The 16,104-nt window shown below is 39.0% G+C and overlaps 1 protein-coding gene across 1 annotated transcript; it reads left to right on the top strand.

The window, feature by feature from the left end:
• Positions 1-2,565: 2,565 nt before the first annotated feature.
• LOC134617316 (zinc finger protein 665-like) lies at positions 2,566-5,749 on the top strand (the record flags this gene model as incomplete). The annotated part of the gene is made up of 2 exons (XM_063462529.2): positions 2,566-4,825; positions 5,663-5,749. A coding segment is annotated over one exon (1,323 nt), but the record flags the coding sequence as incomplete, so codon positions are not given.
• Positions 5,750-16,104: the final 10,355 nt, after the last annotated feature.

Raw genomic sequence — 16,104 nt, 5'->3', positions numbered from 1 at the left:
TAGCCTCCGTAATTTCTTTGTGCCTGCGGGAGTTTGACGGGTATATGGAAGCGCTGTATAAGGTTCCCGTTATTGATGTTTGGGTGGTTGACCGGGACGGATTTTCTCCTGTCACTTTCTTGGCCTTTACAGCTTCGTCATATTGCACTTCATGGTGACGTTTAAGGTGGTTATACAAATTCGTAGTGTTAGCTTGCGGTGCTGCTACTATGGCAAAACACAGCTTGCAAATGATATCTTTTTGACTCTCATCGTCTTCTTTGAAACCAAAAAACTTCCACACGGAGGAAGGAGAACCTTTTCTTGGAATTAATGTTACAGTGGGGTTGTCATTCTCACCGCCGTCAGCGAGCTTTTCCTCTACACTCATTGTGTATTCTCCCCTCAGGCAGTTTCTCTCATGTGCTCTCCGATGTTTTTTCCCTGCCAGCTGGCTTCTGTATCACGTGGTATAAGGCTCTGCCCTTGTCATTTGTTGAGCAGGAAGAGTGAGCGCTTGTTTTCATGCAGATTATGTCCCGGCTCAAAATGAATTAACAAAAAGCGAGCTGTTTAATGAGGCTGGTTTAAAAAAAAAAAAAAAAAAAAAAAGGTACAACAAAGGGCAAGGCAAACTGAAGTAAAACTAACATTAACCTAAACTGGAAGAACTAAACAAACAACATGAAAAACTTGGACATGAAATCTAGAAACATGCCATGGAAAACGTGGCGTGAACAACAGACGACCTGACAAAGAATGACCAGAAACACGCAGACTAAATACACACAATTGTGATTAGGGGAAGTGGAAACACATAACTTAATTCAGATTAGCCTTGACCGTCTTAGCAATCTTCTTTACATGCTTGTCAAATTTAAGATGTAAATCAAAAATTATTCCTAAAAACTTAAAATCTTTGACCTTCTTTATTTATTTGTTCCTTAACTGGATTTTAAACTCATCGTTTATCTGATCATCAGGAATAAGAAGCTAAGAATCTGTTAGTCTCACTCATTTAAACCCTCTGCTGCATTCTGTTCACCCCTGCTATGATTCAATCATCTTTCCTAATATAATATTAGTCCACTAGTTCATATATCGCTTCTCATCTTACTAAGTGAACAGAACAAGATGATAAAATCAGAAACACAGGCTAAAAATACCATCTGGTATTCATGAGCTTCATTGCATGTGTGTGTATGTGTTAGTAGGATTAAAACATTCTGTGCTTATGTATGTCGTTTTAATTACTTTACCCCTTTTTCTGAAACAAATCTGTTTACTACACCTTCTTGTTTCAGAAACATCTAAAGAAGAAAGTCTCTATTGTAGTCAGGCACAGCTAAATTCTGCTTGTGAGTTAACCTAGCCAACCACACTGTGTGTTGTTAACACCTTCAATATGGACCCCCTCGTGATGTGTGCCACTTCCTCTATGTCCTCTATTTCTACCACCATATGGAGAACCACAATAGCCACACACATCGAAATACACAATTCTTAGATGCTTAGATGATGAATTGTAGAATAAATTCTCCATTTGTAAAATAATTTTAGAATTCCACATTAACAAAGTGAGTTTCGAAATGTTTTTTAAACACCTCATTACCATCCTAGGTGAGCTAAGATGGTAATGAGGTGCTTGAAATGTTGTAGGTGGCTGAGTTTATACTGCCACCATTGAGACTGATCGGGACTTCATCTTTGTGGATCTATGAAAGTCCATATATACAGGGTGTAGTATCCCCTGGGTAAAGGCGATGATATGCAGGGGGGTCAGGGGTTTTTCCCCTTTCAAGTTCTTGTAGGCAACTGATGACTTTCTTTTTGTAGTTGCTTCTGGGGTTTCGCCTTGAAGCTTCATAGGTATTGTTGTCACTGAGGAGTTTGTTCATGTTTATTTATTCTGATTCTTTTTGTCAGGGATAAAGTACATATATATACTTTTTGTTTCCCAGCTGAGTAACAGGAGAAGAGGAGTCTGGTGGTGCAGCAGAGGAACAATTTCAGCCATTGAAAAACAATGACTTCAACACAAAAGGTGTGAAAAACATCACAGTTACACTGTTATTCAAACTGTGTGTACAGCTGGTTTGTTTTTAAAAACCCATTAACAGCAGCTTTATCTTTCCCATCCTGGGCTGCTCCATATATACAGAATCTACATTCACAAACAAAAACCACAGAAGTTACAAGAAAATACAAAGATCATATTTTGTCTACACACATTGAAACAACAATATCATCAGTTGAACTCAAATTTTTTTCTGAAGTAAAAGAGTTTCTCTGCTGATAAATATTTCTTCAACGATGTGTTTTTTGACATGTTTGATTCCACCAATGGAGGGAGTTTCAGTTTGTTCCACAACTGCATTTCACTCACTGCCTCTGTTTGTATCTCTGTCACTGCAGGACCAACATGGAGCAAGAAGTCAGCGCTCTCAGGAGGCCGACAAACCTCACAGAAGAAAGGGAGAGAAAACCTACAGCTGTGATGAGTGTGGAAAGGATTTTACCTGGGCGGAAGGCCTAAAAAAACACCAAGTCATCCACAGTGGATTTAAAGCTTACAGCTGTGACTTGTGTGGAAAGTCTTTTACCCAGGCTGGAAGCTTAAAAAAACACCAACTCATCCACAGTGGAGTTAAACCTTACAGCTGTGAGTTGTGTGGAAAGTCTTTTACCCGGGCTGGAAGCCTAAAAAGACACCAACTCATCCACAGTGGAGTTAAACCTTACAACTGTGACTTGTGTGGGAAGAATTTTACCCAGGCTGGACACTTAAAAACTCACCAACTCACCCACAGTGGAGTTAAACCTTACAGCTGTGATGAGTGTGGGAATGATTTTACCCGGGCTGGACACTTAAAAACTCACCAACTCATCCACAGTGGAGTTAAACCTTACAGCTGTGATGAGTGTGGGAAGGATTTTACCCGGGCTGGAAGCCTAAAAACACACCAAGTCATCCACAGTGGATTTAAAGCTTACAGCTGTGACTTGTGTGGAAAGTCTTTTACCCACGCTGGAAGCTTAAAAACACACCAACTCATCCACATTGGATTTAAAGCTTACAGCTGTGACTTGTGTGGAAAGTCTTTTACCCAGGCTGACAGCTTAAAAAGACACCAACTCATCCACAGTGGAGTTAAACCTTACAGCTGTGAGTTGTGTGGAAAGTCTTTTACCCGGGCTGGAAGCCTAAAAACACACCAAGTCATCCACAGTGGAGTTAAACCTTACAGCTGTGATGAGTGTGGGAAGGATTTTACCCAGGCGGAAGGCCTAAAAACACACCAAGTCATCCACAGTGGAGTTAAACCTTACAGCTGTGACTTGTGTGGAAAGTCTTTTACCCTGACTGGACACTTAAAAAGACACCAAGTCATCCACATTGGATTTAAAGCTTACAGCTGTGACTTGTGTGGAAAGTCTTTTACCCAGGCTGACAGCTTAAAAAGACACCAACTCATCCATAGTGGAGTTAAACCTTACAGCTGTGACTTGTGTGGAAAGTCTTTTACCCGGGCTGGAGACTTACAAAGACACCAACTCATCCACAGTGGATTTAAAGTGTACAACTGTGACTTGTGTGGAAAGTCTTTTACCCTGGCTGGAGACTTAAAAAGACACCAACTCATCCACAGTGGATTTAAAGCGTACAACTGTGACTTGTGTGGAAAGTCTTTTACCCATGCTGGAGACTTAAAAAGACACCAAATCATTCACAGTGGAGTTAAAGCTTACAGCTGTGACTTTTGTGGAAAGTCTTTTACCCGGGCTGGAGGCTTAAAAACACACCAACTCATCCACATTGGATTTAAAGCACACAGCTGTGAGTCATCAGCTGAAAAAACACCAACAGATCCACACCAGAAAGTAACTCTACAAGTGCAGTTACTGTGAGGATGTATTTATTTTTATCTTGTAATTTTAACCTGATTGTTTGGAACAAGTCTGATCAGTAAACTTATGGAGTTATACTGAATGAACTGTTCGGAAAAATGAAGACTCATTTTCTCTCAGTAAGCTGAGTGTTGTAATGTAAACAGACGTTGGCAGAGATGCTCTTTTTTTCAGGCGACGTTCAGGATAAAAATGTTGAAGGAATTCCCTGACTTATACAATGTCTTTGTTTAGAAGTGGAGCAAGGCACATGGATCCAGTTCTCAACCCTGTCGTCACTGTGGTGGTGGGAAAGAGTTTCTCTGTGACCTTTGTGGAAAAACCTCCACATATCAACGGGACCTAAAACCTCATCAACGTAGACACACTGGAGACAAAATGAACTACTGCAAAGAATGTGGGAGAGGCTTCCACACACCAAGTACATTAAAAATACATGACCTCTTCCACAGTGGGGTCAAAAAGCACATCTGTGACCAGTGTGGGTCATCCTTCACCACTGGACATGAGCTCAATGAAAAAGCATAAGGGAATCCACACAGGAGAGACACCATACAAATGCAGACACTGTGACAAAAGCTTCTCACAATCAGGTCATCGTAACAAACATGAACGTACACACGTGGAAGTGAACTTCAGCTGTGACCAGTGTGACAAGAGCTTTAGGAATCTCAGTTCATACTCCGAACACAAACGATTCCACACTGTAAATAAACTGTTTCACTGTTACCAATGTGCAAAAACATTCACTTCATTATGTGCTCTGTGCAAACATCAGCCTGATCATGCAGGACTGAAATCACTGGATCTCAATGAATCTGAAGAGAGAGAAAGATCCTCTTCTGGTTTCAGGATCTTCTTGAGATCAGGCTCCACAGAGTTCAGATGGAACCTCCTGTAAAGAGTGTCAGCTGATGTCACACTTGGATCTGATGAGGTAGCTCTGATTTCTGGACCTGCAGTGAATAATCCTGAATGTTACATTTAGGAAGCTACATGTATAGATATGTATATCAAGTTTATTGTTTTTTTTCCTTTGAGGGATTTTAATTCTCTAAAATGTTATCCCTGTTACATTTTATTCTTTGTTCCCTTAGGACACAGTAGTGCTTAGTAGTTGTATTCATTTTATGTGTTACATTTAAGTTAAATGTCAATCCTTCATTCATATTTAAACTTTTGCTGTGGTAATCCCTTCTCTTAAATCATTTTCTCCCAAAACTGCAATTTTTTTCACAGCAGTTGCCCTTAAAACTTCCAAAATGAACTAAATCTGTCCACCAGCTTTGAAACAACAACTGCTGTGACTTTATGTCCAGAAAAAAGAAACTCAAGCTAAACTGGTTTTGGGCTGTACTTCCATATAATGCCAGTTTGTACCAGAAGATGAAGCAGTGAGTCAGTGTAACCTTTATTTAATTGGGCAAAGAACACATTCGTATTCACAGTGGCAGCAAAGAAATGTTGAAAGTTAAAAAGAGCAGCACACATCAGGACCATTTTAAAGATCACAGGTGACTGCTTTTACTTAATTCAAATTCCTTCAAATTTTTGGCCCCTCCTTTCACTTTAGTGTATTTACTGTATCCTTGAAGTCCACATGTTGTTTTTTTAATGAATTCATTTTGATCCACATGTTCTGCAGCTGTTTTCCTGTTGATTTGAAGTTTGTATTATGAAATCCTGATAATGTTAAAGCGTTAGTTATATTTGATGAACTCTGTGTAAAGTTTGTCTTATTAAACAGTTTGGTGTGAAAAATGCCCGTGTGCAGGACTCTCATGGAGCACCACTTTGAAACGCAGCTGATTGGCAGATTCCCTGGTCTGCAGAGTCCAAAGACAAAAACGGCCTTCTCCACTCTGTATGGTTCGTACCAATTCGTCACACTTCCGTTTGCCTTGTTTAAAGCCCCGGCCATTTTTCAGCACCTGTCACGGACCCGGCTCTGGGGGACTCGGGCAGTCCGTGAGCAGTGGGGATTATTATTATTATTACCATTTGGGGTCTCTGTCGTCTACTGTTCTGTCCACATGTGTATGTAGAGTGTGTGTGCGCGTGTGTGTCTGCTTCTCTCTTTCCCCCCCCGGTCCTCAGGGCCGTTTACGGAAGTGCGCGCCGTGGGAAAGGCGTGACCTGGCGACTGTCGTCATCGGGAGTCCCTCCTCGCTGTTACCGGCTCACCTGCAGGTGATTACCTGATCAGCGGTTGGTAATCATCTCCCGGGCTAGACGGAGTTATTTAACCTGGACTCGTGGCGACAGTCGACGTGGGATTATTACTCCTGACTGGAGAGTCGAGCGGAGAAGTGAGTTGGGGAGCACACACACTAAGGGAGCTACAGCACGGGACGCACTGGGAGCAAGGGACGAGCACTATTGGCCAATTGCACTTTTGAGTAAATTGTTGGACTTGTCGGTTTCACTGTAAATAAAGTGCACTGTGGCATCGCAGAGTCCCGCGTTTTGGGTCCTACTTTCCTCATCCCCACGGTCTGCCACTCAGACCGTGACAGCACCTCCTGTATCGATAGCTGAGTCTTTACACTGCATAGGGTTTTGGAGTGTGATGTCACGGGGGTGGGCGTGGAAAGGATTTTGGCCTGATTCGCCATTTTCGGGGTCAAAACAAAGCGCAAGGAGCGAAGGCACACTCAACAGCCATGGTTCGTATTTGCTGTGTGGTCATTTGCAATGTTTGATCGCACAACGGGCAAGAGAATAAGCTTGAAAAGGTTTTGTCTTTTCATTCTTTCCCAACCTGGAAGCAACATGAGGCAGCTCGTGTATCGGATGTTACCAAACGAAGGCGTCTAGCCTGGATAGCAGCTGTGATATCCAGTTCTCTTCCATCTCCAAATATCTGTTTGTGCTTCAGACATTTTCATTCCGGTAAGTTCTGAATATGTTCATATCACTCTTTATAGCCTATTAGTTTTATTTCCGATGCGCTCTGAGGTCATAGCAAATTAGAACAAACATCCTACTGAGTGATTTTGCAGAACTACCTTCTATTTATAGACTTGCTAATTATTTGGCATTATTGCAGCAAACCAGCCTATGAAATGGATGAAACACATCGTGACTGGGTTCCAGCGCTACACAAGGGACCTGCTTCAAACATACCACCATGCCAATCAGATTACTTCTTCCATGTGAGGGTGAAGAGGTGACCCTTCAGGATAAGATGGTGAAGGTTTGCTGTGTTTGTTGAACAGTGTGGTAGTAAAACCAGGGAAAATGAAACTTGCTCCTGTTAAATATTCTTAAGCCTTGTGCTGTTTAAATAGCGGTAATTTTTCAAAAGATACAGTAATTAAAGTAATGTTAGTAGTGGGTGATATCATGTAAACACTGTCATGATTTTATGTAAACATTTTGTCTTTTATAAACTATAAATGACATGGATTCTACACTGTAACTGATGTGATGTTCTATAAAGTGGTTTTAATTAAAAAAAAAAAAATAGGCAAAAATTGTTTTGTTTCTTTATTCAACTTTTGAACAGTGGTACTCAGTCAGTACATATTCAGTAAATGCAAATTATTTACATGGCAGTGCACTTCAGGCATAAATCTAGACCCCTAGATAAAACATTATGGCATTATAGCAGTGACAACTCCTCCACAGTAGCAGGTGGGATTTTTCTTTTTTGAGGACGGCTCCTTTTACCTTTCAATACGGATGGTCTGTTTATGTTTTGATCAAGAGCCTTTTTTTGGGCAGCTGAAGAGGAGAAGTCTATCTTATGGCCAACCTCTGGCTGTATCTTGGTCACATTACCAGGCAAAACCCAGTATGCAGGTTCATCTGTAACAGTCCTTGTGCCACGGATCCGCACTTTTGCTTCTAGATTAAACAGAAGAGCAGCGACATGGGTGCAGGTCTCCACGACTCCGGCCATACAGGTGCAGTGGGCGGCTTCAACCTTTCCTGTGATGCTCACCATGACCCATGGCTGCAATGCTGTTCATTCAGTCTTTGAGAGTGCAGTATCTAAAACACACACAGACAAAGTTCATTTAAAGACAACAACTAATGAGCCAAGGCCGACATAAATGTGTTTTATCTACTTTATCATAAATGTAACAGTGTTTAGAAAGTTAGCACATGTAATTTTTCATTTTTTATGCATCCATCTATAGAACGCTGCATGTTATATTCTAAATCTGCCTGTTCTCTGTCAGAATACCGCCTACAGAAAGTGAACCTAAAGTATGTAATGCAAGGATGTAATCACTTGTAAGATGGAGAAAGCATAAAGTGACAATTATGAATCACTTAATATGATAAGGAGATTGTGCAGGTCATAAATCAATGTATAAAACTAAAGATGTATTTTTAGTGACACAGGATACAAACATGGAAGCAAGATGTAAAATTAGAATTATTTATAATAAATATGAATAAATTATTTCAATTTCTTTAACCATACAGAATAACTAAATCCTTCAGGACAATGTCACATCAATGCACTGAACTCTATGTTATCCCTCTAACAGCCTTCACATGTTCTCACTGTAATTTCCCCCTCATGAATGAATTTATGCTGCACTAATTTGAATGTTCGGGGCAGGGGCGATTTTAGGATCAGAGCTTTGGGGGTGCTGAGCATCCAGAGAGCTGCCCAGCCAGGCAAGATAAACTTTACACGTCACAATGAGACTTCTCCCCTGTCTCTGTCAGTCCCTGCATCCTTAAATGTCCCGAGTTCTCTCTGACTGTCTCCTTGGTGCATTTAAACCCCTGTTCCTCCCTGTCATCGTCGTCTGTTGTCTTCGTCTCTGTTATCAGTCATCATAATTTTACCATCTCTGTGCAAGTCTGCAAATTAAGATTCTTAAATTCATCAAGTCTCGGAGAGCTTGATGTTTTTGTCAGGTGGTACACACTGTAAAAAGTTAGAGAAACACTGATAAGTGTATGTGTGCTTTTGGAAAACATTTAAAGCTGCTGTACAGAATCTTTGAAACAAGCCGGCTTAAAACAGTTTTAGAATATAAACAGAGCACTCTGCTTCTCTTTACAGCTCCTCACTCCACCAGGGCTGTTTGGCACTTTCTGATACTGTACTGCGGCAGTCATACAGACAACTGGACGGTCCAAAGGTTGGCCTACCTATTACTGGCTGAGGTTTTAGTAGAGTTGTGGCTGAACCACATAAAACTATATCATTAATTTTAATCTCCCCAATCAATGATAATGTTATGTTGGAATGTTGTTAAAGACGGTCAAAAATGTTTCAACCCAGTTTGTTTTGCAGATTCTGTATAGCAGCTTTAATATAGGGAGAACACAACTTCCAGACTGTATGAGTAAAATCAGGTTTTTTTTTTTCTTTGTCAGTTTAACAGTTTCTGTTTTGCCTGTCACTGTTCCCTGTCTGTTTTCTTACCTGGTTCTTCTTGACCTTGTACTTTCTCCTCGCGTTCCCCTCTTTCCTCTCTCCCTCTTTGGACTGACAATCATACACAAATAGATTCAATTAAATGAAAATTTACATTAATATGAAAAAAATACTATTAAGATTGCTAACGAAAAGTCCTCTCTCAGTGCACTTTCAACCAAAAGGCAAATAACCAAACCACATGTACATCTAATAAAAGATATAAATATTGAAACACTGATTCAACATTATTCTTGTTTGACGGATCATTTGATCTTACACTTTTACCTGAATGTGGCTCCTTTTTTTTGAAAAAACATATCCATTATGAACCTGGCTGTCTCTCTGTACACAAACACACACACACACATTATAAGGTTAATGGGCATTCAGTCAGTTAGCTAGTTAGTATCCATTTCAAACAGGACAGTGGTAACAACAGCAGGCTACGGACAATTTTAAGTTTTAGATTTTAAATAGGCTGTATACATTTCAATGGGAGCAACGGGACGTTCAAATGTCGCTGATTTTACTACAGAGTAGGACGGATTGTAGGGTAGCAAACATAAGTTACTTTTTTGTTAGGGAGGATTTGTTTGTTGATGAGTGCAATGTTAAAATAAGTTCTTTAAAAAGCAAAAAAATAATTAATTAATATGAAGGCAGTATGAGCAGCGATCATATCAATGTTGAGGGATTGGCTGTGTTGGTTCAGTGAGAGTTATTTTTAAAGAAAACAATTTTCAATAGCAGTCAAAAACTAATGTGTACACTTATGTCTGCATTTTTGTTTTGTTAAATACGAAAAAAATACAAATAAAGCAGAAGTACTGCCATGTGTGTGGCCAGAGAGAGTACCAATGCGGTTATTTGGTAGTTCAATGAAAGGCTTCAGTTAAGAGTGAGAATCAGTGACATGCAGAGGTGCAAGGCAGCCCAGGCAGGGGATTTTTGCTTTTAGACTTTGCCACTCATTTTATTTCTCTATCTCATAAGAAAACTATTCAATCAGAAAGTTTTTTGTGGTGAATGAAATACAGTTACAGTTTCAAGCAGTTTCAGAACCACATCCAAAATTAAAGCAGTTTTCAAACCTTGAAAAAACAATATTCATACCTCTACAAACAGCAGCTGTGAATGAAAAGAACAAAGTTAGAGGTAAAAATGATTCTTTATAAAGATCACAACAGTGATGTGACATATGAACGATGATTTGTGCCCTGAACACAGTTCCAGCTGTGCTGCCTCCTTTTACTTTGACTTCCAGGTTGATCTGTTAAACTTAGGGAGAGGTCAGAAGTCAAATGTGATATGATATTTTAAATCTTTATACTTTAGAAATGTTGACATTGTAGAGCACACTTTTAAGAATATACTTTCTAAGTTTTAAGGCTTTTTGTGAATTTTCCACCAACAAATCATAAAGTTGAATTCGGTGGATGTAAGCCAGATTTTAATGGATTGTTATAATATGATCCCGCTCTACACCCTACAGAGTTTTATCATAATACTTTCAAAACTTTTAGAGCTGTTGTGTTTACAGACAGAATGAAATGCAAACGCTACCAAAAACATGAGCTCCTTGTTGAAGGTAATAAGAAACAGCTGAATCCATTTTGAGCTCTTCTTTGGTTTACACATGATCTCTACTGATCTAATAAAATATATGCAGTGAAAGTCAACTGTACCTGTGTTCATAATGCTCAGTGTGTACCTGATAAATAGACCAAGGAACACTAGAAACTGATCAGACAGGAATGTCAGGTTTGCAGTGACTCGTTAGATCCTGCTCAGCTCCAGTGACTCATTTCACTTCGACACAGTGATCCAAACTGTCACTGTCAGAGTCTGGAGTCTTCATCGGTAAGTCGTTCTCTTTTATTTTTTTGTTTGTTTGTTTTGTGTTTTGGTTTGTTTTGTGTTTGTTTTTGAGATAGGGAACAAGCAAACAAGAAGTTTGTAACAAAACACTCAAATTTGTTGTGAAAAACTATAGTGTTATTTTTGTGCCACTATTCTGAGCATGTAAAAAAAAATTGAGCGCACATAAAAAGAATTTGGAAGTACAAGTGTTGCATTTTCAGGAGAAATTTATTTTGAACGAAGAAAAGCTCAACTTGAGTCAACAAAATTCATTGCTGCGTGCAAAAAATGTATTTCAGTGTTTGCTATTATCCATATACACACACAATAACAGCCCCTCTCGCCAAGCTTTTGCATTTGCTCTTGCTCAGATCTCTGCTGACCTGCTTGCTGTGTGTCGCTCACACTCTCTACATTTCTGTCCCTGTGCGTTAAACTCTTTCTGTACACTGTTATATTTGTGCCAGAAAACCAACCAATTACAGACTTGGATGCAAAAAAAATCTGATTGGCAGTTTTGGTCTCCAATCAGCTTGCTAGCTACTGTAGCCAAACCCAGGCAAATATCCCAGAATGCATTTTGTCCAAAACTCAAACGAGGCGGAGGGATTTTTTTTCTACATGTTACTGAATAAACTCTGAATGAAGTCAGACTGTTGTTTGTCTGTCAAACTGTGAGCACATACAAGATGACAAACATCTGTCAGTTGTTAAAAGCTCCACAAAGCTCCAGATGTAGCAGCAAAGTGTGAGAAAAGCTGTATTTCTCTTTGTCTCATCGAGGTGACTTAAAAGAAACTCTGAGCTTTTAGTTTAAGTTATGTGCTTTACTTACGCTGCTATGAAGCAGGTTAATTTAAAAATAAAAGGTCATAGTCTAATCTGATCTGTGTTTCTGGTGAGGGTTTGATGGGTCACTTCCAGCCTTGGCTGAGACTTTGTGCTTTTCTTTAATGTATTTGCCAAATAGAGATAAAACGCTGACTGCAGCAGCAGGTTTCGCAAATTTTCTTTCTGTCAACACAGCTACATACTCACAGACTGCTGCTGATTTGTCTGCTGTTTACAGAGTAGGTGTAGTCAAGAACCACCAGGATATGGATGTGTGTGAAACAACTTTCAGATCAACATCTGATTTCTTATTGAGCACATTTATTATGTAAACTGCACCAACACTGAAAACTTCAAGAACAAAAGATAAACACAACAGAATGAAGTATGTATACATTTGTAACTGAAATATCCAGGCTTTGAATATGTGATGTATGTGTGTGTCTGGGAGAAAGAGATAAATGGATTGAGAGAGGATATCTTTCTCTGTGTGTGTGTGTGTGTGTGTGTGTGGTGTCGGTTGTGTATGAGAAAGTGTTTGTGAATCTGTAAACATGTACTGATCGATGTTGAAAAACGTCATCTTGGACAGATGTGTGTAATGTATGTTTGAAGAGGTGCTTCAGTATATGCATCTGGCTATCATCTGAAGGCAAATTCAAGCACATTAAACGGCATGTAGAAAGAGATGTTCTAGTGTTTCTCTTTCAAAAACACTAATATTTTAAATTGACAACTATGCTGTGAGTGATCTACAGCTCTTTCTCTCAGATAAGGAATGGTCATGGTGGTGAAGAATTTTAAAGTCCCAATGCAAATATACCTACGAACAATTTTACATCCTCATTAATTAATTTTATTTGATGGAATGGGTCATCCAATTCCTGAAATGTTGCTCTTAAATACATACACCAAGAACAGTCTATGCATTATAGAAATATATATTATATGAAGACTTCTAAACATAAACAGATCTGGGTTTTTTGTCTTCCTCTCTCTATTTTAACCTAACAGCTTGTTTTTATTACCCTACTAACTAACTAACTAATAAAACTACACCCCCAGTCTCATATCACTCCTTGTACACAGTTAATTATATTTGACACCTTTCACAGACAAAATCTTTTTGTTCACAACTCCTCAACACAGAATCCACAGCATGTAGCATGTTGAAGCGTATTCACAGCTTTGACTTCAATGGACAAATGAATCAAATTGAAGGTTTAACAAAATTCCAATCCGTCCTCACTTGTTATTGTGTAATAGAGGGCTGGGTTGAGAGTTGTTTTATTACAACCTACTTTTCTTTGAGCTGCGGTGACTGTTTTGAGCAGTTAAAGTGGTATGTACACTTTTATCCTAGAAGCTAAACTGTAACATTTTCCTTCTGTATTCATTTAGATTATTTACTTTGTTTCAGTTTTCTAGCAGGGGCGTATAATGCATAAAATCAAATGAATCACATTAGCATTAACAATTACATTAGGCACGAAGAGTGCTGTAAGCAATGAAATGTTTTGTAGTGAAGGAGTAAAAGTAACATAATTATTATCTCTGGATACTTGTGCATTCATAAATATTTAAAATGTGTATTTTCAATTACTGTTATTAGTTGCTGCTCAGAGAGCTTGAAATTTGAAATACAATCCTTATCTTCTATCAGCATTTAATACACAGTAAGTCTGTCTCATTGGAAAAATAAACTATAGAAAGCATGACCTATGTACAGGCACAGCTTATAGGATGAGTAGGACCTCATGGATATATTGAACTCAGTATTACTTGTGTGTCTTTTCTTTCTACTTTCAATCACTCTATTAATTTGATCTCTTTGTAAACAGTTAAAATAGAAGTTGCAATCAGACAATGAAAATGTGAAAGAGGGATAGTAAAACTGCCAATGTTTTATCACTGTTATAAAATAAAAACGTACATTTATGCTATATTTTATGGAAGGCCAGGACTGACATAATTAATTAATTAAATACACCATTAAATAATTAATTAAATGTGGCAATAATTAATAAAATTGGAAATAATTAATTAAATAAATATTTATGACATTTATGAATTAATTATTGACCCTTTAATTATTGACACATTTAATTAATTATTTAATGATGTATTTATGTAATACATTTTGGCACTTTTGTCCCCTTCAGCTCTCACCCTGAAATTATTTTATCTGTCAGTCTCACCCATCAAACTAAGAGGGCGGGGTTAATGCTGCCACTGCAGCTTCTCTAACATCTGATTGGTTGCCGTGCAAAGTAAGTCAAGACTGGTCGATCCTAGGTAATCGATTGATGGTGTGGATTTGGGGCAGCCAGGTATCCCAGAATGCATTTAAAATCACAGGCAGTGTGGGTGGTGGTGTAAAGTTTTAAAATACCCCGGTTTTCTGTCACGAACTACACTTTTAATAGTGTTTTAGCCGCAAATGTAGTGGCGTAATCTTCACATGTCTGGTCCGATGTTTTTGGAGATGTCTCTAGCTCTGCTAACAGTCACCTGACAGAGTGTAGCTCACAGCCCCGGTGTTCCATCTTACCTGTTTTGGTTTTTTTTTACGTTAACCGGTTTGTTTACATATTTCACTCTCCGTGTTCCACATGTTGCACTCGCAGATTCTCAGTTTCACCGAACAATCATCTCTTTCCGTCTGGTCTTGTGTCTCTGTGCTTCCATAACATAAAGAACGAGCTGAAAATTTTCTCATGACAAAAGCAGCGGGCCCCCAGTTTACCTGCATACATCTTCCTCACCTGTCAGCTGTTTAACACCTCCTGATAATTCAAGAAACACTGCGTTACTTGGTGATAGTCACGATAGGCTCAACTTAACACAATGTCGGTGCATTACTCTGCACAAATTAAGTAAATATAGTTTGTTTCCTGAGCGCAGAGCTGCTGGAGCTTGTTTTCCTACAGAGCACTTTATAGCCGAACCCACTTCATCAGCTGATGTCCAATCACCGGCACACAGCTTTGAAACCTCCACTAAGTTTTAGCTCTCAGTGGTTAAACACTGGACTTAATTCACTCAGGTTCTGTCTGTCGGGTCACTGACTCTGAGCGGCTGGATTGATGCAGGTCAGACAACAATTTTACATATATAATCTTAAAACAGGACACAGCCACTATACGTGCTGGCCTCATATTAAATGTGAACGCAGACTGAGTCTATGTTTGATGTTTGTTTTCTATCTAACCTTCGCTCTCAAATATTTAAACAGCAGCGAGTCTGCAGCTGAGGGAATACAAACTCAAATTGTCGGAACAGGTTTGATCGTTTCTTGCGTGGATTCATTTGGTGATTTATTAAATGTATAAATGTTTAATCTGCTGCTGAGTCTCTTACGCTGATAACAACGCAGATAACACAGATCACGAACACCTGTTCAACCAATCACATTCATTCCACTTTGATCTGTGACAAACTGACGCGTTCATCTCTTTTACAGTGTTGCGTTAGACTGCTATATTTTTTTTGTTCTTTATGCTGTAGATTTTCACATCTCTGGAATAGTTGGCAGTAATAAGGATGATTTTCTGTAAAATCATATTGATATGACCCCTGAATTATTCGTAGATGACCGTTATTAGTTTGATGTTGCCAACACTTTCATGTGACCCTGCTGGGAAACTCTGGTTTAACTCAGAGAGCTGAAGATTGTGGATATGCTGACCTCGCTCTGTGGTGTACAGGGCCGTTTACCCACATGATTAATATTCACAATAAAAAAATTAGCCGAACAACATGAAATCTATATGTGTTTCATAGTGTAAAACAAGCTTTGTACAGTTAAACCTAGCAGTTACTACATGACGGAAACACCAACGTTATCTCTTTTAATAAAGTTTGTGTATATACACACGTCACACTGATGTTAATCGGATTTATTTGCTCTCTCTCCTCCTTAAACATGGTTTTAATGTTAGTCATAATTCAGAATTGGCGACTGAAACACGTATGACACATACGAACATCAGGAAATAAAAACCTGATAAATGTAACCTCAGTAAATGAAGTCAGTGTCAGCGGGGGTTATTACAGCTGTGTACCGGGGACTGCTTGTCGATTTGTCGGTGGTAATAACAGCTCAATTGCTTGCGAGGCAAGGGGGTCTATCCCAC

This window comes from Pelmatolapia mariae, linkage group LG3_W (genome assembly GCF_036321145.2).
Source record: "Pelmatolapia mariae isolate MD_Pm_ZW linkage group LG3_W, Pm_UMD_F_2, whole genome shotgun sequence".
NCBI classification, from domain to species: domain Eukaryota; kingdom Metazoa; phylum Chordata; class Actinopteri; order Cichliformes; family Cichlidae; genus Pelmatolapia; species Pelmatolapia mariae.
This window is presented reverse-complemented; position numbering and strand designations above follow the sequence as displayed.